The sequence below is a fragment of the Aphelocoma coerulescens genome, chromosome 1, assembly GCF_041296385.1.
Source record: "Aphelocoma coerulescens isolate FSJ_1873_10779 chromosome 1, UR_Acoe_1.0, whole genome shotgun sequence".
NCBI classification, from domain to species: domain Eukaryota; kingdom Metazoa; phylum Chordata; class Aves; order Passeriformes; family Corvidae; genus Aphelocoma; species Aphelocoma coerulescens.
Window position 1 is genome coordinate 87,954,423 of NC_091013.1, and position 25,207 is coordinate 87,979,629.

Here is a 25,207-nt window from a genome sequence, read left to right on the forward strand (position 1 = left end):
AAAGGAAACAATACATAGCAGAAAAGCTGTCCCTGGATTTTGGCTGCAGTTGTTTGAATTACTGGAGACAAATCACCAGGAAGGTTTAATCCTGTGGCACCAGCTTCAGTGTAGGTGGAAGAAAGGAGAACTTTGGCATGTATGCAGTTTAAAGAGTGGGAGCATGCTGTGGATCCCCACTTGATGACTTCAAGGAGGGAAAAATATCCTTTGGGTTTGTCTACTTTCTGAAATCCATGCTGTGAACCCAGCAGCAGAATCTGACTTTCATAATGCAAAAGAAACTTACAAAGCAAAAGACTTCTATAAAAAATATTGTATACAAGACTAGCATAACTGGGTGATGTCATTAATAAGGCTGATATCACTTCACTTTGTTTCATTTCATTCAACAGATCTTGTGTCTGTGGAAGAAACCCAAGCAGCTGTTTTCACCACAAAGATGATGTCTGATAATGATGTTTATTTCATTTATTTACATGAGGGTGAGGTTCAGACATGATGACAAAAGTCCAGTCTCTACCTTTCCTTATGTGCTGGTTTTGGCTGGTGTAGAATTAATTGTTTTTATAGTGGCTAGAATGGAGTTGTGTTTTGGATTTGTACTGAACACAGGGCTAATAATACAGAGATGTTTTTGTTTTTGCTGAACAGGGCTTGCAAAGAGCCAAGGCCTTTTCTGGTTTTTGTGCTGCCACACTGGGGAGGAAGTTGGGTGTGCAGGGGAGCTTGGGAGGAGACACAGCCAGGACAGGCAACCCAAACTGACCAAAGGGACCATACAACATCATGTTCAGTATATAAAGTAAGGAGAAGAAGAAGGAAGGGGGGTGTCCTGGGTTGAGGTGTATTCTATTACCATCCTCATGAGCAGTGGAAATCAGGTGGGGCAGTGTTTCCTTGCCTCCTCCCCCCAGCCTATCTTGCTGTTAATGGCCCATCATTGTCCTGCTGCATGACTCAGAGATAACTCCCTCCGGACCATCTTCTGTTAATGAGCCTAATCAACACTTGGCCTCATGACTCATTACCCCATTGTGAGATGCTCCACCCAGAGGCAGGAACCAAGCATCCCATCTTGGATATAATCTGGGACTCTTGAGCACCAGAGACACTCTTTCCACTGGATTTCCAGAGGACAGGAGCTACACAGCCACCGCTGGACTTTCTGAGGAAGAGCAGACCCCTTTTACTACAGGATCACTGCTTCAGAGGACTGCAGCCACCATTCTACCAGACTGCTACCACCACCCTGCCTAACAGGGACTCAGGTTGTATCTTGACTCTGTCAGTGTTTTCTTTTACTTTATTTTCCTTTTCTTTAATTTTCATTAAATTGTTATTCTGACTTGGTGCCTCCCACTGGTTTGTTTTCAAACTAGCACAGGGGGACATTTGGAGTGAATGTTTTGCATCCCCAAGTCCGTGTTATGCGTTGCGGGGCCCTGCTCTGCCGGAGGTGGCTGAACACCAGCCTGCCCACGGGAAGGTGAATTAATTCCTTGTTTTGCTTTGCTTGTATGTGGCTTTTGCCTTCCCTATCAAACTGTCTTTATCTCAATCCATAAGTTTTTAAGTTTCCTAGCTTTTACCCTTCCAGTTCTCTTTCTGAACCTGCTGGTGGGGGAGTGAGCAAGCATCTACGTGGAGCTCGGTTCCCAGCTGGAGTTAAACCACACCACCTTAAAACAAACACAGTCTCGTGACCCACAAATGGTATGTGAAGATCACAGACAAAAAAATTGTATTTCATTTCTGGAATACTTTTCTCTGGGAAAAAAAAAAAAATCAACAAGCCAAACAAACCAACAAACCAAAATCAGATCACACTCACTAGGTTCAATTTACAAATAAGATGCTGTCTCCCCCAGCTCCACTACATAGGCTGCGGAGCTTTACTGAGACCCAAGAAATGGAAGCCAAAACTAATTTTCCTTAAACATTTGGATGAAAACTGCAGCCATTTAAGAACTATTTCAAGAATAGTGCAACTGTATGTGCAGCAGGGCACTCAGGCAGTGATGCTAGCTGGACTGTCCCTCCATGTACATCACCCTCAGAGGGTTACACCTTCACTTCCCCTCTAGTAGCTCATTGCTTTGTCTTTTTTAATTTCTTTTTGTTTGTTTCCTCAGTACACCAAGGGACTCATCTCTAAAGCCATGACAGGTCCTGAATGTAAGCAGTACTTCTAGTTAAGAAGAAATTATCCTTGTGGCTTAGTTTCCATGTAGCTCCTATACACAGACTACAATAAAAACCAGCTACCATGGACTCCAGATGTTTTCTACCTTTTTCTACTGAAGAGATGTATTGGCTTTGTGTGACAATTTTTTGTAGTGGAGGCTATGGGGATAGCTTCTATGAAAAGCTGTCAGAAGCTTCCCTCTTGTCCAACAGAGCCAGTAGCAGCCAGCTCCAAGATGGACCCATCAGCGATGGTGGCAGAGCCTCTGGGATAATGTGTTTAAGAAGGGGAAAAAACAGCAACTGCAGTCAGAAATAATAGTGAGAACATGTGAGAGGAACAGCACTGCAGACCAAGGTCAGTGCAGAAGGAGGGGCAGGAGGTGCTCCAGGTGCCAGAGCAGATATTCCCCTGCAGCCCCTGGTGCAGCCTGTGGTGAGGCAGCTGTGCCCCTGCAGCCCAGGGAGGACCGCAGGGAGGCAGAGATCCATCTGCAGCCCCTGGAGGATCCCACCTGAGAGCAGGTGGATGCCCAAAGGAGGCTGTGACCCTGGGGAAGCTCATGCTGGAGAAGGCTCTGTCAGGAACCGTGGCCCAGTGGAGAGAGGACCCCAAGCTGGAGCAGTCTGTTCCTCAAGGACTGTACCACGTGGAAGAGACCCACGCTGGAGCAGTACATGAAGAAGAGCAGCCCATGGGAAGTAACCACATTGGAGAAGTTTGTTGAGGATTGTCTCCTGTGGGAGGGACCCCACGCTGGATGAGGGGAAGAGTGTGAAGAATCTTTCCCCTGAGGAGGAAAGAGAAGCAGGGACAATGTGTGAGGAACTGACCACAGTCCCCACTTCCCACTCCCCATCCCCTTGCCGTGCTGGGTGGGAGGAGGTAGAGAAATCAGGAGTGAAGTTGAGCTCAGGAAGGAGGGAGGGGAGGGAAGCAGGTGTCTTAGGTTTTTATTTTATTTCCCACTATCCTACTCTGCTATCTTTGATAATAAATTAAACTAATTTTCCCAAGTCAAGTCTATTTTGCCCATGATAGTAATTGGTGAGAGATCTCTCTCTGTCTGTATGTCAACCAAAGAGCTGTTCATCATATGTACTCCCCCCTGTCCAGCTGAGGACAGGAGGGATAAAGTCGTTGGTGGGCACCTGGTGTCCATCCATGGTCCACCCACCACAAGAACATCTTCAATAAGTATTCCTCTGCTAACATAAATTATGTCCATCTGTTCTTAGGTTTGTATTTTAGTGTATTACTGTAAAACTGGTTCTGAAACCAAATCAAAGTTGCTGAAGTACATAATTTGCATTCACGTGTATCCTAAGACAGGAGGAATCCTAAAATCTTATTAATGACAAGCTATTAGGAGCTACATTACTTAAGATTAAGATACCTAAAATGCTGATTTTCATTAAAGGTAGAATGACATCAGCTGAAAGGTCAAGGTTATTAGAGCGTAAGTTTGGGGTTTCTTTCCAGAAGGTTTAGTATTTAAAAGTACTAAAGCATAATATTAAAGCAATATTAATAAAACAGGGATTAGAATATTAGCAATAATAGCAATGTTTGCAGTAGAAACAGGAACCAAAGCTATTTACAGAGTGTTAAAATCTCACATCCAGAGACAGCATAAATGAGGAAGAAATACTAACCCTTAGCTGGGAATCCAATTGCTAGTTACTCCATTTCACAATCTCATTTTGGAAGACAAAGTGCCCGAAAAAGCATTAGCTATCCTTACAGAAGTTATCATTGTGGAAAGATACCATCTCCTGTTCCTTTTTGCAGGATGTAATATGTTAAATCACTTGGAAAACAAAACAACACAAGGATAAGCATCTATTTCTTACAAAAGACACTGAGAATCATTTGCACAAAATGAACCTGGACATTTTTCATCAGCAGATTCTAATAAGCAAAGTACATTTCTGATTTCATCCATAGTATCAGCAAAACATCACAGGCAGAAGGAAAAAAATACCATATACCCTGTAACTTTTCTTCCCCATGAATACTGTTTGACAAAATTCTTCTTCAGACACCACTTAGGAGCTTCCTTTTTGCCACATGGTGCATAGTGTAAACTGATGCTCCATCTTTTCACAAGAATATAAACAAACAAATACAAAAGGAGTAAACAGCATCTGCAGGCACCCATACACCATTTCATTGAACTGTGATGCCTGAATCCCATTAAAAGGCCTTAACTGCAGGAATTCACGAAGTCCTCTTTCTGATAGGCAGAGAGGGAGAACCTTCTCATGATAGATCTTGGTTAAAAGAAGGAAACATTTTGTTTTCTCTGAGATTTTATAACAACCTAATTGGTTCAACCTCCCTTTATAGAAGTACAAGTTAAAAAAGAAACCTGATGTTATCCATTCTCTGGTCTGGAAGGGACCTTAAAGATTTTCTAGTTCCAATCCTACTGCCATGGGCAAGGATCATTAGACCAAGTTGCTCAGAGCCCCATCCAATCTGGCCTTGAGCAGTTCCAGGGATGGTGCAGCCACAACTTCTCTGGGAAACCTGTTCCCCAATCTTAAACTGAAGAATTTCTTCCAATATCTAATCTAAACCTATCGTCTTTCAGTTTGAATCCTTTCCCCTTTGTCCTGTTACTACATGTCTTTGTCAGAAGTCGCTTTCCAGCTCTCTTGTAGCTGCTTAAGGTACTCTAAGGTCCTCATGAAGTCTTCTCCAAGCTAAAGAACTCCAATTCTCTCAGCCTGTCTTCAGAGGAGAGCTGCTCCAGCCCTCTGAGGACTCCTCTGGACACACTCTAACACATTTGTGTCCTTCTTTTATTTGGGGCCCCAGAGCTGGATGCAGCACTAGAGGTAGGGTCTCACAAAAGCAGAGACCTGCTGCCCATGGTGCTCTGGATGCAGCCCAGGACGTGGTTGTGTGAAATACAAGGACTGCATGAAATAAAAGGATATGAATAGGGTGAAAAGAATGTTTTTTCTCCAATACATTTACTCCCAGTGTCAGACCGAGTTGCTGAGTAAAACAATGGTGCCATTTCTAGCATTGCCAAAAGTTTTAATGTTTAAAACAATTCTGGAAGAAATGTAATGAAAAAGATCATCAGAGAGTTAAGATAGGAAGCTACAGACTGGACCAGCTTTAAGAAATACAGAAATACAGTCAGTGCTATGTCTTATTGTTGAGTAGTCCTAAATTCATTAAGACAGGCACTTCAATGCATGTGTAAACTTCTTACTTGAAACACCAGTACTGCATGTAAAAGATTCCTTCTTTTATCCTCTGTATTCTCTGGATGATACTGCTCAGACAAAAAACAATTTTTTTCCTTCTTTACACTCTCTCATAAGGAAAATCAGTGCTTGAAAGGGCTTTAAAAGAAAACCAAACCTAATATTTGTTACAAGGTCTGAGTCATAGCAGAAATTAGTTGAATGGAGCTGCCTTTCAGCCTACCCTACAGCTACCAATTTAAACAATAGACTATTTAAAATGTTTCTTACCTTATAAATGTAGTGTAATTACTCACTCTAAGGAAGATTCAATCTGGCATAAATACTAGGTACACAAGCAAAATCATGTATGAATTGTGCTACCAATAATATTCATCATTCCTAATCCTGTTACGTGCTATTGATGGTTATCACCATCGATTTACTTATCTAGCTAAAACATCTTGTATGAATTACGATGTAAACCTTTAAAGATATACTTCAAAATGTAACACAAACTAAAAGGGGGAGGAAATCACAGATATTTTTATTTTTAAGAAGGAAGAAACTGTGGTCTTGAAAAGGTCAAAAATAGTATCATGAGAAGTGACTGCAAAAATGCTGTCATGTGGTAGCACCATATTATTAATTCAGTGACTCCACAGCAGACGGGCTTAATTTGCAAAGGAGAAAATCACTTTCTGTCCCTAGCCTGAGCCTCTGAGACTCAACCTCATCAATAAATGTTCTGCTGGCTGCCTCAGGTCTTCAGTGCAACACCAGAGCAAATCCTACACACTTCCACTTATGCCTCAGCGATATCCAGGTCCCACCGTTATTTTCAGTGGGAATTTAACAGAGGAAACAATTCTGTTGACGATGTGCAAAATGGGGCAGAGATGTCTCCTTGCTCTCATTTAGCAGTGTTGGTTCAGCAGGTTAACGGGAGCAAGGAGCAGTGGGAAATGGATCTGCACCACTGAAATGAGCAGCTGTGATTCAGAACGTATCAAAGCAACAGCTTGCTTGGGTTAGAAGTTATCATTCCCATGGAGTCAACTTTGTTTATAAATCCTCACTGCTCCTGTTTTCTGGATTAGGAATGCGGAATTACACACACTCTCCATAACAATTAGGCATGTTTGCATTAATAACCATCATAAATAAACCATGAAATCACTCACATTTGGAAGAGAAAGAACTTGAACAAATCCCCTCTGCTGAGAAGACGCAGTTCTGAATACAGCGTGTAGCTACGTTCATCTGTCCTGTTTGTATTACAGTCACATGTGAAATTAATTATGTGAAGCACTATATGTCTATAGCTGAATTACAATGCAAATAAAAAATAGAAAGCATGTTACAGTAATACTTATGGCTTAAATCAGTAATTTGTTCTATCTAATAGAGCAGGCAAAATAGTATGAAACAGAATTAATGAAAAGTACTGAAAATTGCATATTATAAAGACTTGTGGCTATTTTATAGCAGGTATAGACTAGGAACTGAAACCTAAGTGCAGCAAGTCAATAGAGCAGATTACATTTATATTTCTGTCTTCTTGGTCCTAGGCTACTCAAAGTGCTGAAATGAGCCTGGTGTAATTAATAGCCATGGACTTCATGGGACACAGGGGCCACCCAGTGCTCTTCTACAAAGGCTTTTTGCAAGAGAAATTTCTTAAAGCTGGGGGAAAAATAGCCTTGAGAGCTCTGTAGCATCTGTGGCATTTTTATGTGGTAGGAAGTAGAGAGGGTAAAGATTTCCCCCAAGTAATCACTGAAAGATGTTCTAATCCTACAGTAAATTATTGTTAATGTTTTTAGAGCATTTCTTTCCTTACCTACAGGAACAGTGCATCTTGAATTCTCTGTGAAGAGCTTATTTTAATTTCATGAATACTTCCTCATAAAATTATAATGACCTGGATTCAGACTTGAGGAACAGTTGGCATTCTTCCCATTGAGTAAAAACTAAGCTGTTATTGTTAGGGGTACCCAACCTTATTTCTACTGGTGTTAATCCATCAGTAAAATGGGTGCTCTGCTAAATGGGTTAGCAGAACTCTTTATCTCTCTCCACAGACAATTACTATCAACATTTTCTAGAGCTGATCTTTACAGTTTATTCATGATAACAGTTTGAGGCCTTGCACTCCATCCAGGTTGTTTCTTCTTCTTCTTCCAGACAAATAATGAGCATTTTCTACTGCTGTCATTTCTTGCAGCAAGTACAATAATCCATTTTCATAGCCCATCTCAACCATCTGGGTGGATGGATTCGGCCACCAAATAAAAGTCTCCAACTGAAAAGACTCACAGCTGTTGTCAGTATTCACCACTTGGGTCCCATTTTGACACAACATATTTTTTCTGTTTAGCTACCATTTGAACGGTGTTTTTGCTGATAAAAGGTGATAGAAAGCGTCCTGGGAGTAGATCACTACAGGAAAAAAAGTAATAATTGCTGCTGGGCTATGTAAGGACACAGACCTTGCTGGAAGAACAAGGTCCAGGAAAGGTAACATAAGACCTACAAAAACATGTAATTCCCCTGTGAAGGATTTCTGTTTTCTCTTAATCTCAAAACTGCCTGACTGATCCTAACATTCTTTTCTGTTGATAGAAATGTTACATAAATTACAGTTACCACCCTCTGTGTTAGTTTAACACCAGAAGCAATTCATTTGAAGACTATAAGGATCATAATAGTCTTACTTCTCCTTCTTTGGAGAGACATTTTCTGAATGTAGAAGATCAAGTCAAAGTAACTCTAGTGACCTAATGAGAAAGCAGCAAGTGAGTTGAAATATCAGCAGAGGTATTATGGCTCCCTGTTCAACATTTTGGCCTCTTCTGAAGTATGTGTGGATGTGTGTGCACAACTGATACCACATTCAAAGAGTTTTAAAAGTTTCCACTTACACACATTTTGCCAGACCTTTGAAAGATTTGGGAAAGTGAGAGAAGATAATTTTTACAAGTATTATTTTTTTACATGGAATGTCCAACCATTTAATCCCCAAACCTGTTGTTATTTTTGCAGAGCATTTTTTTGCACTTTCATGGTTTAAATCATTTCAGTTTACTATTTACACCATGAATGTTTCCTAGTCACATATAAATACATGTTTTGAGGAGGGTTTTATTACCTTAAGTCATGACATGAAACTGTATGATGAAAGAAAGTAGGTTTGTCAGGTTTGGGATTTTTTTTTCTCCTCCATATTCCTAAATTTTTGATGTTGACTTTTAATGTCTTCCACATAATTTATATGTCGTATTGTATTAAAAAATGCTGTTTGTCCACTGTGATCAGTGGTTAAACCAGCACTGGAGAAAGTAACCAAACCTCTGTCCCTCAGCCTTGGGGAATGCAGGAAAAAACTTTATTCAAGTAACTGAAACTGAGCTACTAATCCCAAACTTCCTTTTCTATTGTTCTCACAGAGAGTGTGAGAGAACCATGGTTCTGTGAAACCTCAGCAAGAAAAGGTTCCAAGATGGAGAGAAGGAGACTAATGCAGGTCTCCCTGTCTTCCTTAAAATTTAAGTTTCCAGAATAATTCACAATAGAAGACGAGGCGTGAAAATGTGTACTAAAGTCATGTGCTATGTACTGCCTTCAGACCATATTTGCTGCTATCTCACAAATTGAACACCACTTGAAAACATCTAAGGGAACAAGTATTGCACAATAGCCTGAGCCAGATCTGACTGTCAGCAACAAGGAAACATAAAATGATTTCTCAGCACCACTCAGATTGTAACTGTTTCAAAAATCATCACAAGAAGGACTGTTTTTTCGTAAGGCAAATTCTGCTTTTCCAGGTAGAAACATGTCTTTCTTTGGATGTCTTTATTTTAATGCACTTGCAGTTAGCTCTTCAGAGGCATACAATGAATATCCGATGCACTTTTGGCCTGCCTGTACTCTGAAGTAATTTACACCACCACTCACATTTAATTCATGGTTTTTTGTACTCCTACTGATAGCATATTTTCCTTGGAATCATAGAATCATTAAGGTTGGAAGAGACCTCAAGGATTATCAAGTCCAAGCATTAATCCAGCACTGCCAGGTCCACCAATAAATCATGTCTCTAAGCACCATGTTCACATGTTTCTTGAACATTTCCAGGGATAGTGACTCCACCACTTCCCTGGGCAGCCTGTTGTAAAGCCTGAACATGCTTCCAGTGAAGAAATTTTTCTTAATATCCAATCTAATGGTTGGGAATGTATTTTCAACAAGTTGTGGCTGTGATAGGTAAGTAAATCTCAGAAGCTGTCTGCCAGATATTTAAATGGGAGAAACAGAAAGATAAACTTCGGCCAAATATATCAGGGATTATAAATTCCCTCAAAGAAATTAAGATGAAAGAGACTCTCTTCCTTGAGTCTAAACCTTCATTTCATAAGGCCTTTCTTGAAGGATAAAATCTCAGCATTGTATTTATAAGTTTGGGGGATTTTTTCTTCCTGATTACTATTAATACATGAAATACAAAACGGCCATGAATCATCTTACTCATTGACTTATGTCTGGCTAAGAAGAGTAAGAAGGAGCATGAAATTGGAACAATAGAATAACTTATCTAATTTCTACTTTTGAACCCATATATGAATAACTTATCTAATTTCTACTTTTGAACCCATATATTTGTCACTTTTCCATTTTTCTTCTCCTTTTAAAGTCCTTCCAAACTCTCGGCATCCATTGCATTTTGACACTGGGTTACAGTGATACTTTCAATGATACGTCCTTTCATCAGGCTTAGCAGAATGCCTTTCAGCTTCCCTACATGCCCCTTTGGTGGAAAGCGTAGGGAAATTTTGAGACAGGCAGAAAATTTACCTTCTTCACAATGTTTAACACTGCAGCCTCTTAAATCACCCATTTCCTAAATGAAATAGCCTGAATCTTCTAAATCTCTCATCCTGAAAGCCTTTTGTGCCTCTACTCACTAGTGACCTTCACATAAACAAAAAGCTGATGAATTTTGAGAGAGGTGCAATAGGTTTGTTTTTGCTCTAGGCTGATAACATTTTAGACCTAACAAGTATTTACAGAAGAGGGAAAATACTCCTTCTTATTTGTTTTTAATCTAAACAGGAACTGATATAATCTGGTAAAGAAAGGAGGAAAACAAAGTAATTTTTTCTCTCCTTGGAAGAAGGAACTAAACAGGGCAAAATAAAGTCTTCCCTGATGAACAAGAGTTGAACACTAAAGTAGATTAGTTATTTGAGGGGGAAAGTTGCTGAACATAGGGAAGATCCTATGCAAAACACAGGACAGTGGTTTCCAGATGATGAGGTATTTGAGTAAAGGAGGCTTAGACTGGGATTGATTTGCAAAAGGCAAAGGGAAAGAGGAGACAGTGACACAACTCTGGAATGATGAGGAAGGAGAACAGTGGACTGTAAGCCAGACTGGAAGGGAAGGATGGAGGCAGATACACTGAAGACACTACTATCGTAGTGGGAAATCACACTGCAATTTGTGTAGGACCAAAATCAGGCCCTGTGATTTTCTTGGCCTTTCTGCTATCCTTTGCTTCTAAACAAGGTATGTTTATCTATCATTGACATAGCACTGTTCTGATATTGCATTGCCTTTAACTCACTACGCAAAGGCAAATTCTCACAGGGCACAGCACTGAACTTCTGAGAGGCACGGAAAGGAAAAGAAGGAAAAAAAATGGAAGAAGATCTGGAAGACTTGAAGACAGTAAGGCTAGCCATTTTTTTGAGCTGTGTCTCAAGGTATCCACTAAAAGATGTGCACTGCAAGAGAAACAGACAGAATTTCAATGAGAAAATATCACTGCAGGGATCAGAGACATAAGAACCATGTTGAAAAGTAGTGATACACAGATAAGTTTGATGCAAAGCCAGAAACCAGCATCAAATGTCAGCAGTGGAGAGATTGCAAGTGTGTGAAGAGACAGAACCATGGCAGACGCAATTTAGGCGTAATAAAACTGAAATGAGTAAGACCAGAATAAACTAGAAAGGCCCAGAAGTGATTCATTGCTGTTGACAGTCAGCAAGGAGAAAGAAGAGATACTTTGCTGGGCATTTGGGGGTAATGGGAGGGGTTGAGGGCGTATTCTGTCCTGTCAATTGCAAGACCAATGACAGTAGACTTTGTCTACTGAAGGTTAAGCAGTCTGTGTGGTCATACAGTTAAATATGGAAAAAAATATTACTTTATTTCTCCTCCCACACATTCTTTACTGGTTGCACATTGCCTTAATCTGTGTAATACTTGTGGATTTCCTTTTGAAGTCCTTCATGTGCAATGTTATTGGGAGCAATCTGCTCCCCTTGACACATCTCACCCCCACAGTTGCTGTGGCAGTACCTCTAGCCCTTGTTTTTCACCATTTGAACTGCTTTTACTTTCACTTACCTTAGCCCCCCTCCTTAGTCCCAAAATTTTGGTTAGTATCTAAATCCTGTGCTAGGGATTAAACTGTGCTTACAGGTAATAACAGTAAAAAACTCATCTTTTAGACAGCCATTGTTTCCTTGTAAGATGCATGGGCCAAGCTTATCAGCTGTGATTGACAAGTGCTCTCGCCAGCTCTGTTGGCAAAATAGCAAGAAAAACCAATAGAGGAGACTGAGAAGGTCCTGAAGAAACTATGAAATTACTTTTGAAAAGGTAATCAGGAACACCTTATGCACTGGAGAAGACACCCAGAAGTGAATGCTCACACTTCTCTTCCTAAATGATCATTGGGGAAAGTTTTTCTTATCTCTTTCTCTTTTCTCTTGCTTTTATTTTTTTTTTAACTTTTCCAGTAGAGTTGATGTATTCCAACAACTATGGATAAGAAAAAAAAAAAATCTTTTTGAATCTTTGTTTCATCATCCTGTGTGAAACTATATCCTGATGGGAGACAATCAATACATTCATGATTTATTAGCTTGTCAAGAAATCTTTAAAACATTATTCTGTATTAAATACACAACTTCTCCTATAAACAGAAGACAGCAAACATTCTCCCTTAGCTTAATACTGTTAAAAACAATTACATAGTAACAAGCTACAGGTTACAATTAAATCCAAGCTCGTCTTTAGGTTGAGAAGTACTACGTTTTTGGTGTGAAAAAGAATGAAATAAATATTCACTTAACCATCCAAACTTTTGTGAAATATGATCTCTTTAGAAAATCACATCAACATTTAAATCTACCTGGGAAATTCTCAGGATCAAGTCACCTGTTTTGGTCAGACAGCTAAGGGTGATTAGATCTTCACAGATTCCCTGCTAACCAGCTTTTAAAAACTTGGTAATTATCTTAAACAGTCTCTGACACTTAAATTGCTTGCTAGTTTACCATGTATTATAGAGACATTGAAAACTTATTGTGGATGTACTGTATAAATATTCGTTAACTATTACTCAGCAAATATTGCCCTAGGATGCATTAGGGACTCTGTTACTTATACTGACATTTTTTGGCGAATCCTTTGCAGCAGTTCAGGTCTTTCAGAGCTACACCTACACTTCTAGGCTCACGTTCAGTCTTTCTTCTTCTTTCTACCCAAGTGCATCCCTGAGATGATCCCATACTTTTGGATTCTTTTGAAGGTTTATGATTCAGTCAGCTGTTCACCTGGACAACTGTATGTATCTCATCTCAGGGGATCTGAACTGGTTTCTCATAGAATCATAGAATAGCTTGGGTTAGAAGACTCCCTTAAAGAGCATCTGGTTCCAACCACCCTCCCATGGAAGGGACACCTTCCACTAGACTAGATTGCTCAAAGCCCTGTCCAAACTTTCCTTGAGCCCTTCCCAAAATGGAGCATCCACAGCTTCTCTGAGCAACCTGTGCCAGTGCCTCACCACCCTCTGAGTAAAGAACTTCCTAACATCTGATCTAAATCTCTCCTGTTTTAATTTAAAACCATTCCTCCTTGTTCTCATTTATCTAGATTTACTATCTGATAGGGACCAAGCTCAGATGAAGACCCTGTGCCTCAAGCTAAAAAACTCAATGTGAGTTGTCTCTCTTTTTTTTTGTCCTTGCAGCACCTGCCTACACTGTGAAAGCTGCACAGAGCTCAGAAAAGAACCAGACCTAAGTATGCAGCCCTTAATTTGTTCTCTCATAATTTTAAAGCAATTTAAAAAAAGTAGAACAATCGAATACCATTTAAGTAATGGGCTGATCTACCAGCTGGGCATGAGAGAAATGTGCTGCAAACAGCTCAGTACAATTGCTCACTGCTTATTTTTTGTATATTAATTAAGTAATTTAGAAGCAAGAACCAAGGCAAAAACAAAGGAAAACAAACTGGATGATCTCACAGTCCCATAAGCTCTTGCTCTTGCCTCATCTCCAGGGCATCTTGGCTGACCCTTCACAACAGCTTGTTCCTCCACCCGACATTTTTATGTATGCCTTCTATTACATGCAAAAGGAAAGGAGAGAAAAAAAAGCCTGACCAGCATTAAAAATCCTGTCTTTCCTGCTTGGAAGGACAGGATTAATTTTACCAGATGGAAACGTCTGTAAGAGAGAGACAGGCCTACATCTCAGCTAGTCACCTAAGCTTTTTTTGGCAAATGGAGAGAAACTGGCACTTTCAGGACACAATTAATCTCATCCCCATGTAGATATCTAAACTAGGTCATATGAATCATGCCTTAGAAGAGACAATTCCTCTCTACTGACACTAAAGGGAGCCTTACATCACTAGATATAGATGTTTACATTGGTTATGTCTAAAGTTAAGTGAGCTGGATGCCACCTGAGCTCATTAGATAGATTTCTTGCTTTAGAGGCAAAATGCGTTATTTTCATCTTTTGGTCTCCACGCATGGCTAGAAACAAGCACGTGGCCTTTGTGTCACTGTATTTAATAGCCCAAGCACTACAAGAGATGTATGAATGTATCATGTGATTCACTACAAAAGCAGGTTTCCATAAGAAATTCATAAAATCTCAAAAGCACATAGCACAGAGTGTATGAAAGTACTGATCAGCCCTCCCAACACCTTCTCAGGAAGAATTCAGGTTCTTGATTTCACAGATCATCTAGTAAAAATGAAATAATCTTTCAAAGTCTTAACATTTCCCTTTTCTAGAAGAATTATGCAGTATGATTTAATTTCTAATAAAATCACATTTCATATAATGTCCAGTCAGTCAGTTGCTAGCTGATATCATAATAATCTAAGGATACAAGGGAGACCAAAGGGCATTGAGTACCCAGAAGCGTATCTGATGCTTTTCAGCCACTGGAGAGGCTGCAATACAAGAAACCATCTCTTCCATACCAGATTTGTTTCACTCACGATTCATTCACTTTTCCATTTTAACCAGGAGATCCCTATTTTGTGAGAAGTTCGACCCTTCAAGACTTCCTGACTTTTTCTTAGGGGTCAACTAGAGATAGATTTCTAAATAGGAATTTAAACAAGGACTAGGTTTAAAGAGATTCAGGAATTTCTACTGTGCTAGTCATGCCTAATTAGCCAAGCACTTAGCACGGAGCTGCTGGTAAAATAGATACTAATTTCGGAAGGAAAGAAATACGCATAATGCTAAATCGATGGAAAACAGATACTGTCAAGGTAAATATCATCATACCTTTTTTCAGATGAGATTATAAATTTGGCTGACACTGGTAAAAACATTTGTATAATATGCTTAGACTTCTATAAATCATTTAACCCAGCACTTCATGACTTCTTTATTAATAAAAGAAAAAAATGGCACACATTAAATGGATTAAAAAGTGTCTAATTGACAGGATTTAGCATGTAACTACAAATGGGTTGACCACCTGTGTTTGGTGAGATCCTCAGGGACTGATCCTGGCCCTATGCTTTTCAAATGCTGACCAACATGGGAGAAAATTCAGTCACTTACTGCTGTCCATTTTTAGCAATGACAGAAATGAGGTATTGTGGCAAATGGTACAGAAGACAGGTCACTGATACAGGTCAATGTAATTTTTAACACAGACAGCAATAAAGTCCTGGCTCTGGGAATAGAGCAACTCTTCCTTACAGGCACTTTCCAGAGAGGTCCAGTGTGAACCAGATGGCAATCCTGCTGGCTGTGGGGCAGGACATGAATGCCCAGCGCAGCCATGTGGCTAAAGGAGCCACCGTAACCCTGAACATGCACACGGTAACTTTTGTGGGAGCCAGGACATTCATTACTTCTGCACAGGGCTGCAACTGCTCTGAGGCTCCATGCAGCTGTGGCAGGCACAGCTCAGCATTCCTGCTGGAAAACCAGGGAGAGCTCAAAGAGTGGTCATGAGACAGATGAAAACTCTGACAACCATGCCTTGCAGTAAGAGAGATGCCAGGAGCCCAGTGCATTTACTTAATCAAAGAGATGATTAGATGATGTCTTTACTGTAGCCCAGAGCTACCGACAGGGACACAACCCTTTGTAGTAGGCTCCTCAGTCCAGCAGATTAAGAGACAAAAAATTGAAAGGCACTCAAAGCTGGAAGCTGAGACTAGATTAATTCAGACAAGAAATATGGCACATGCCTCTAGAAGACAAATTAAGCCCTGGAATAATACATTTGTAAAGGTGTGAGAGGTTCTGATCATCAGAAATTATTCAACAGAAACAGAATGTTTTTCTAATCGGTAGGGCAGGTGTCAAGAGATGGATCCTTCCTCCAAAAGCTCATATTAGTTATACAGTCTGCTCTGACAAACTAGATTAACTGTGATTGTTCTACCCAACTTGAAAACTTGTCCACTTGATTTTGTTTGCAAAGGAAAACTGAAGTTTTGAAAACAAATCTGAGCAGGATGAAAATCCTGTCCAAAATATCTGCAAATATGTGTGAACTTTCTATAATATTTCTCTTCATCTGTTCTGCAACTTGGATGAAAATGCTTTTCTGAATTTTACTTCTCCAGTTAATCTTCTTTTTCAAAGTTTTTATGAACCTTGTGCTATCAAAGGCAGGAAAGCCTTTCTAATGATTTCTCTGTAGAGATTCCTGTTTGAAATTTCAGAGGTTTGCTTCTTTGGTGAGCGTGAAACCAAAAAAATATTTTACTTTATGGGATTCAGATTTTGTTTTACTTGTCTTCCCAGAAAAAGTCTCAAAGCTACTCAGTTATCAGGAGAATTTATACTATTTCAAACACTTAGATCTGTCTGGAGTAGAGAATGAAAAATCAGCCACTTCTTCTTCCTCCTCATCTGAAAAACCAGTGATGGCTATGCCTTTAACAATAGGTTTTTTTTCATTCTGTAATTTCTGTATTAGCCATTAATCTGTAGCTATCAAATTATTTTGATGTGAACACAGGTGGAATGCAGACTGCCGGCGCTGAATGTGTTCCAGAGTTCATTTCTTTGGTGTGAGTCCACAAGCGAAAAAAAATATCAGTTCTCCTTTTGGAATCTTCTTTTGCAGCTTCACTTGCAAAAGACACTTTCCTTTTCTCCAACCGTCTGTAAAGATACCATGGAAGGAAAGGAATGGGGGCTTCCCCTTCTGAAAATGGATACAAGCATTTCTTGCATTCATCCCATACCAAAAACATGGAACCAAACCATCTCAGCATGTCCAAAATGTATATATACAGCCAGTAGCAGTGGCATTAAGAGAGGGCACACCAGTGAAGGCTACCCTGGGAAACACAACCTGCCACTTAACCACACCGCTATCTTCATTCCATCTTAGCGCCGACAAATGGGACAGGAAAAACAGATGAAGTTGAAAGTCAATGTAGATAGAAGATAACCAGGAGAGATTTCTGGGCAGTCTTTAATTGTGGCAAGCTATTGTCAACTCCATCCATCACTGATTAATGGTCTCCTGCACTCTTCCCCATCCACGTAATAGGACCAACAGGGTTTCCCAAAAAAAAGAAAACTTACTTTTGCCTGGGACCACTGCATTTTGTAGGCGGCATTGCAATCAGGATTGTTGATCTAATTTCTATGCAATCTCATAAAAATCACACAAACACTGGCATCTTAAGCACACAGGTCAAGCCCATCAGCAGTGATTTAATGGTAGAGGATATAACTCTTCATCATTTTTATGTAAACATAAAATGTCACATATAGACATGATATTATATTCTAGTTCCTTGCACATATTTAAAACCCAAGAAATTTAAATACTTTTAAATACTTTTACAGTCCTAATCTTTTCTAATTCTCCTCTAACAAAAAGGCCAATTATGTATCTCTGATAGGAATAGCTCATTAGATAATCTCTAATGAGTCCACATGAAGATGGGAGACACAAAATAGAACTGAAGTTATTTTTCTCAGTATTATTATCTATCCAGAAATTTCTGAATGAAGAAATCAGTGACTAGCTTCTGCACCTTCCAGCCACTATTTTTGTGACTAACTCTTCTAACTTTAGATGAGTGCCCCTCATCCCGATAGCAAAATATTCCTATTTGCTTAGAGTTCATAAAGAATTCTTAGTAGGGGATTTAATTCCTTACACTGTGCTTGTCATTTTAGCATCTCTGTACCTATTCACACATTTGCAATGGCCTTTAAGGGAATATTATTTTAGTCCATGGGTTAAATATAGTCCCAGTCTTATCATATCTAGAAAACCAGAGCTGCTGCTGTGTTATTAATCTACTCTAATTACCTCTTCCCTTCATAACTTGTTATGGTCATGTACTGTAAATCAGCACTTGAAGCTGGGAGGAGAGGTAAAGTATATACTTAGGTATTATAAATGCTTACAGATCTCCCCAAGTTTGATTTCAAAAGTGGAAAAATCAATCTTCAACATTCAAACAATGTACTTCTTACTCAAGACAGAACTATTGCTTGAACAGTATGAGACTAAATTCAGATTTCCTGATGAGTTCTTACTAATGTCACTGGTGTGATTGCAAAAACTGGCCATAAATGAGAACTTTACCTTTCTGTGAATGATAAGCACTGCTAGTACTGCAAGCTACCAAAAGGAAGTTGTTATTGTCATAATTTTGAGAGACCTTTCTCTGTAGAAGTTGGTCCAAGAAATCACTAACTCCTTTTTTCACAATGAGTTATGACTTCCCTAAAATTCCATCTTTGTCTAGCGAAAGGATGACAACAATACAAACAGCTCAGCTGGCTGTAGTTCTTGAGGCTAGATCCCACAGATGTTACACACATCCCTTAGAAAGTTCAAGGTCTTGCTTATTTTACAGCCTTGGCAAACATTTCATAAGCAGATGAAAATATATATTACAGAAATGCAACTATATATTCACATCCTATATAGTATTATCCTTTTCCTTATCCTCAAACCTCTCGAGGTGGAAATTCCACACCAGCTTTGTTTGCTTTCTATTACTAACACACATTTTGCCTTGCTATCCTAAGGTAGCAGAGGAACTGTACTTTGACCTGCCACTTGTAGTTATGTCTCTGAAGTTATGAGTAAAGTAAGTCAGACTGTCAGACATAATCAGAACTACAAAAAGGAGTAAACTCAAATAAAGTTGCTCATGAGTCAATTCTTAATTACATTAGGAAAACTGAGAAACCAATCTTTCCTGCTTACTCCTTTTAAAATGCTACATCAAAGCCATTCCTATGGCTTTTGAACTGTTCCTCACTTCATTGAGAAGTGCTAGATGACGGTGCACGATTGAACATTTAAAGGAGAAAAATATACATAAGAAACCAAGGATCATGTTTGGAAGTCTGTGAGAGCTTGCAGTCCTTTCTCACCTCATCCCCTCTTTGCAAAGAATACCATAAGAGCACAGCAGGACATATTTTGGCAATACAGGCCCAAGTCTGGAAGACCCATAAGCTCTTTTCCTTTGGAAGACCAAAACAACTCTAGGTACAGATGGCAAAATATGGGATATCTATAACTTAATTATGTAACTATATCATTAATACATACTGGCAGAGAGGAAGAATTACAGCTGTGTGTAAAAATGTAGATGGAAGTCAGAAGTTCAGTCGTCATTTGTGACGTTTTATAGCTTTGGGCAATGAAACTTTTTGCTACTTGTTATTTAGATTCCTCTGCCTTTACTGTTAATCCTTGACTTAGGTTGCAATTGGAAACTTCTAGGTTAAAAGAATTATTTATATTTTTGCAGTGCATGTGGAAAAAGAGGATGAACACAGAAAGGTGATGTGATTAAAGGATTCCAGCTCCCAACACCCTCCACAGGCCCTGCCTGTGCTCCATTTCTACCCCAACAGGTCCTCTCCATCATCCAAGACCCTCAAAAAGTGACAACTCATAGGTTAACATTTCAGTCACAAATCACATCAGGGTAATTGTTTGACACAGGCATAATCTTTAGGCTACACAGTTTTAGATAACATAGTTAGCCCACAGTTAGCAGTCACAACCAAAAAAAGCTCTTAGTTAACACAGTGTTCAGGCAGGAGCTCAGTTCTGTGAGGTGCCAAGTGTACCCATTACCATGAGGACAGCCTTAAACTCCTGGTGAAGTAACTCTGAACCTGCTGGGAAGCCTTTGGCACCTCAAAGAGTCAGGATCTGAATTCATAACATTCTTTACATGAAGCTCTGATGACCCCAAAGCCAGTGCTGAGTGCTGCTGAGAAGATGTTTCAAGGTGAGAGAGCCCAACACTCACATCTAGTTCTGTGCTGAAGTACAAAAGGAAGACTTCAGCTCTGCTACCCAAATTCCCAGAAGCACCAGCTGTGCCTCCAGTAAGACCCTCAAACTTTCATCCAAAAATAGCAGTCCAGATTCACAATAAAATCTGTCAGAACTACACAGAGAGTTCACCAAGGCAAGGGGAAGCCAAAACTCCTACAAACTTTTAAGAAAAGCCAGACCCAATCCATAAAATTTTTAGCGCTTAGGTCAGGCTATGGAACCTAAATATTCGCAATGTTGGCCACAGTTTTACAAGAAATTGCTAATACTGAGGGAATTTAAAATACTTGCCTAAACCAAGAACAGAAAGGTTTTAATAGCAACCTCTAAAAATCTCTTGCATATGAATAAAATATTTTCAATACACAATGGACACAATTAAAACAACAAACACTTGACACTAGGCAGTTCCCTGCCATAGTTAGCCTGTGGTCCCGAGATTTACTCATGCTGAAAATACAACAAGATATTTAACTACTGCATATAGCAGGAGTTCACTTTTTCAGGCACACTGCACATTTCTACAAGAGCACTTCTGATTTTGGAGGCACTGCTTTCAGATTTTAATTCCTTGACTTCTCAGCTCATTTTGGTTTCTTCCACTGAGGTACAAAATTGTGCATACATGAGAGAGCAAGGAAGAGATCAGACCAAAATGCAGAATTTTCATAACACTGTATGTGGTAAACAGATAATAGTTAGCAATAGTTATTTTTCCTTTTTTTTTTTTTTTTTAATAACTCAAAATGTAGGTCCAGTGAAACTTTGATAGACAAAGATATTTTGCTTATAACTTCTCAGACATCTTTTTTCCTATTTTAACCAGTGCTCAGGCAGGAAGGAATAAGCATCCACATAGGCAGGTATGTGTTCACAGTCAGTACTGTTCTTTAGTCAGCTGTAAAAATGGGCTTTGGTTACGAATGCACGGAGTAGACCTCTCTTTCTTTTGATAAGTCTGCACATGCCAACCAAGTTCACATGGGCAGTCTCATACAGACTGGCAATCAAGAAGTGAGAGTCCTACCTTGAACTTGAAAAATCTGCTTGCTCTAAAGCCATAGCGCACAGCTGCCATCAGAAACAGACCCAATTGCTTTCCCTTTTCATTTTCCAGGCCAAGCAAACCTATTTCCCGTTACAGCCTGTACTCATAGTTTCATTCTATCTTATGACTTAAAGACTAAAATATTTGAACACCACTAGGATTTTTCCACCCATAAAGGGGGAAAATGCAAAACACAAACCAGATGTTTTATAATGTATTTAATTTATTTTGGCCACCCATAGAGCTGTGGCTTATGTTAGTGCCAACCAAGTTAAAAGCAACAGAGTTCATCAGAAACACTATGTAACATATTGTACAGTGACCAGGCATAGGGAGCACCTTTCCATAAACTCCTATTTATTAAGCAAACTTCAATGTCAGAAAAAGAAAACAGGAATTACTGAAAGTGCAAGTGGTGCTGCCATACTTGAGCAGTTCCTGGGGGGATTTGCAAAGCTGGCGCTGCTTTCCTACATTATTGTAGCCTAATGCAGAGCTTGGAAAATAGATGATCAAAGTATCCACTGGAAGTGGATGAGTTTACTGAAAGTAGAACATCTAGAGGTAACAGCCTCAGAATAATATCATGTCAATAGCAGATACTGTATAATAAACAATTGTGTCAGAAATACTCAACAGCTGAAGAAGTTCCAACAAAGTAAAACTATCTTGTCCAAACAATTGCCAGACTTCTACTGGTACAAACCTCTCACTTTTTTCTGTGTCTATGAATGGGAACAAAGACATTTCACAAGTTAAACCCATGGGACTTCTAACAGTTGCTGAGGTACTTATTGACAACGTATCTTGTGGAAATGACGGTAAAATAGTCATTGAAATTTCCCCTGTACCTATTCTCATTTAAACTGAGAAATCATATCTCAACAACAGCCCCACTTTAACAGATCTTCAGTACAGTACTACAGGCTGAGGGACAAAATGAACAATAAAGAACGGTTGGTCTCAAAACATTTCTATATTGACAATTTACTGCATAGATCACAGGGAATATAAAACAGATAAAATTTACTAACCTGCCAAAAACATTATAGGAAAGCATAAGGAAAGGATAATGTATGTATTTAGGAAGACAGAATAGCATTCAAAGTTTTAACTTGTATTTTTTGGCTTGTTATCAGCAGACTTAAAGAATTCCTCCTTAGAAGTGGATCATAATTGCAAAAGTTAATTAGAAAGTAACACAATGTGAAAGCTTAGCAATTTAGTACAGCAAACAACAGTACAGACTTTGAGCAAAAACATTGGAGCAGGTTCTTAGAATGTGAAGTTTTAATGCAAAATACTTTTTTAATCAAATAACAACAAATATTTTGACCTAATAAATAAATATGAAGCACATTATTATCAACCAACAGAAAAATCACTTTAATTCAGAGGCATGCTAAAGCAGTTTGAAAGCAAAAAATCCTTTGCAATTATTTCTGCAGGTAAAACTGCTCTAACTATTATTATCTATCACTTGCCAGTGCTTTCCTTCCCGGACAGACACACTCATATGAACTTGAAAAAGCCAGAACGCCAAAAGTGCCTCCCCAATATGTTGGCTAAGGACTGTAGTTCATTTAAATTATGCAACTGGATTCCCACAGCTGGCTGACAGCTTGGCTGAGAGCTCGATTCAATGCCAGTGAACCTGTCTGCTAATATTGTCCTACTTGCAGAGAAGGTAATATATCCAGCAACTTATATTGAAGTTCTGACTCTAATTAACAGAGCAAGCAAATGTTGACATTAGTGACAAATGCTGCTTAATAGTCACTGTGAGACCAGTGCAGCCAGCTGGCATTTTCCTGTAGCATTTTGCAGTAATAATCCTTTCTGTATTTCTTAGGACACTGCTTATAATTTGTTTTTAAGCCTTTTGGTTCAGGTTAGAAACAAATCGGCACAAAAACCAACCCAGATAGCAGCAGCAAGACTCCCGGCTTTCAGACAAGTAATCAACAAGAAAGCATGCAAGCAGCATCCCTGGAAGGATGCAGGGGGGACCCGACTATAGGAATTCTTATCCTATATAAAGCTAGGTAGCCTTGCACAAATAGCCTTTGGCATCTTGTCTCTGGCCTACCTGGACAGTATCAAAACATGTTTATCAGACCATACAAACCCAGAACCTGAACTGCAAGCTGTTAAAAACTGAAGGTCGCTAAACTGCAAAATTCAAACATGCTTCTATGCTTTAGCCACACAGACAACAATAAAACAAAGCCTCCACAACCACCTGTAATAATATGCCTGTTCAGCCAGCAATTCCAAAGTACTCAGCAACACAAGGTAGACATTTTCTGCAGCTGGTTTTACATGTACATTCCTGACAAATTGTTGTCTCGTCCCCTCTTACCTTCACATTAGTCCGGAGTGCACAGTAACATGCAAAAAACATTGCAGTAAACAAGGAGCATATGGACCAGTATTCAGCGTCTCTGCTCTGCACAAACGGTACACACACGATCCCGAGCATGTGCTACTAAGGAGCATCCGTTCCCTCTGTCAGTTTGAAAATGCATTGATCTCTGTTTTTCTGACTACAAAAAGACATGTCTTGAAGGCACAGAGTGAAAGCTACATATCTCTTCAGCAACCATATATAGAAACATGCCCAGTAATTTCAATTAGCAGAGAATTCAGCATCTGAAACTTGGACCTCAGTTGCTTTTCCTTCCAGCATTTTAAATTCAGGGGGGAAAAAGGAGGGGGAACTCACCCAGAGGGGAAAGGTGAGGAATTAAAACGTAAGCAGTGAGTTACTTATATTTCCCCCTGGCTTTGATGTTTTCCTATTCAATATTTTACAAACGTTACACACAGAAAAATGAGGAAAGGTTTCTCTTCCAAGTCTCAAATTTACGGTAGATTCTGCACTGCTTCTGTCTGCTCTTGTTAAAGATGCAGCATCCCTTTTAACAAAGACAACGTCATCAATTATGACAGATTCAACATGTTCTACTTACAAATACAGTCTCTGATTAAGGACAATGGCTGGCTGGCTTATTAACATTTCCTCAAATGCAAGTTCAGTCCCCTGTGCTAATCTATTTTTAAATAAAAAGTCCCACCTACTCCTTCCCTCTCATTTAATAAAAATGCAGCGGACTAGCTCTAAAGATCCTGAATTGCATTGTGCTCCCAGCTCAGGCACTGGACATTGCTTTCAAACTGTTCTCTTGCTTGCTTGGGATTAGAAACACAGAGAAAATTTAAAATGAAAGCAGAAAAATCCTGGAAGAAGTCTGTGCCCTCACATTTGTAACTACATATTCTGAATTCAAAATGCTCCAATATCTTCCAGAAGGAGGGAACTCAGAACCTAGCCAGCAGGCAAAGCTTTAATTCACAAGCACAAAAATAAAATCAAACCACTTCTCTCACTCCTGTCAACCGCTGGGATGCTGCGAATTAACTGATTGTTTACTGGGCTGCAGGGACACAAAGTCAAAGATTCAACTCTGTTTATAGCACCGGAAACCACTGATATCAGTACTGAATTATGAAGTAATCTCCAGGAATAAAACAAGAAAAGAGCTTTTTTTTTTTTTCCACTGCAGCAGAAATTGTGGGAGGAAACGAGTGGAAGAGGCTTTACTACCTCCTTCTCTATCAGCACAGAGCAGTTTGCATAGGATAAGCATAACTTAATAGAAATATCTGCAGTGACTTGTAGAATTTCTTTAAATGTTTTATCTAAACCCCCTTGGAAATCTGCAGAAACACTGAAGTCTTAACCAAATCAGTGGGTATCTTTCTGTGGGCAACGGGGTGAGGAAGCTTGAACAGAAGGGTGTGCATTTAAAAAAGAATAAGGGGGAGGGGAAAAGACAGCAAGGTTTTTTTCAACATCTTCCTAAAGACAAGCTCTCAGAAACTGTCGTCAACTCCAAGAGAACAGCTATTTTTAGCTTGTCATTGTTTGTGCCTTTTTTTAGGAACGAAAAAGACAGTCGTGTTTAAAGCTAGATATTGCTCTCCTACGTAGCCCAAGACAGCTACTTAATTTGATCCCCAGCTCCATCTGTCATACAAATTAAGTAATTAGTAATCACAGCCTTCTTTGGCACAAACAATGACTTCCACAACAAAAGAGATGAACCCTGGTTTTAAATCTAATTCTGCAATTTTTGT

The 25,207-nt window shown here is 39.4% G+C and overlaps 1 protein-coding gene and 1 long non-coding RNA gene across 4 annotated transcripts in view; one reads left to right on the top strand and one right to left on the bottom strand.

Moving 5' to 3' along the window:
• DLG2 (discs large MAGUK scaffold protein 2) overlaps positions 1–25,207 on the bottom strand; it is a 1,009,135-nt gene that overhangs the window by 721,810 nt on the left and 262,118 nt on the right. The window contains exon 1 of one of the 3 annotated variants that reach the window (XM_069015961.1): positions 23,430–23,482. The exons of the other annotated variants lie outside the window; for them this stretch is intronic. Within the exon in view, the coding sequence (XP_068872062.1) occupies positions 23,430–23,471 (42 nt within the window). The 5' untranslated portion in view covers positions 23,472–23,482. Of the gene's footprint in view, positions 1–23,429; positions 23,483–25,207 lie in introns of those variants that run through there. 3 annotated transcript variants of the gene reach the window in all.
• Positions 1,394–2,184, top strand: LOC138110985 (uncharacterized). Its single transcript, XR_011151196.1, has 3 exons — positions 1,394–1,489; positions 1,601–1,716; positions 2,136–2,184. It is a non-coding gene; the product is annotated as an uncharacterized lncRNA (long non-coding RNA).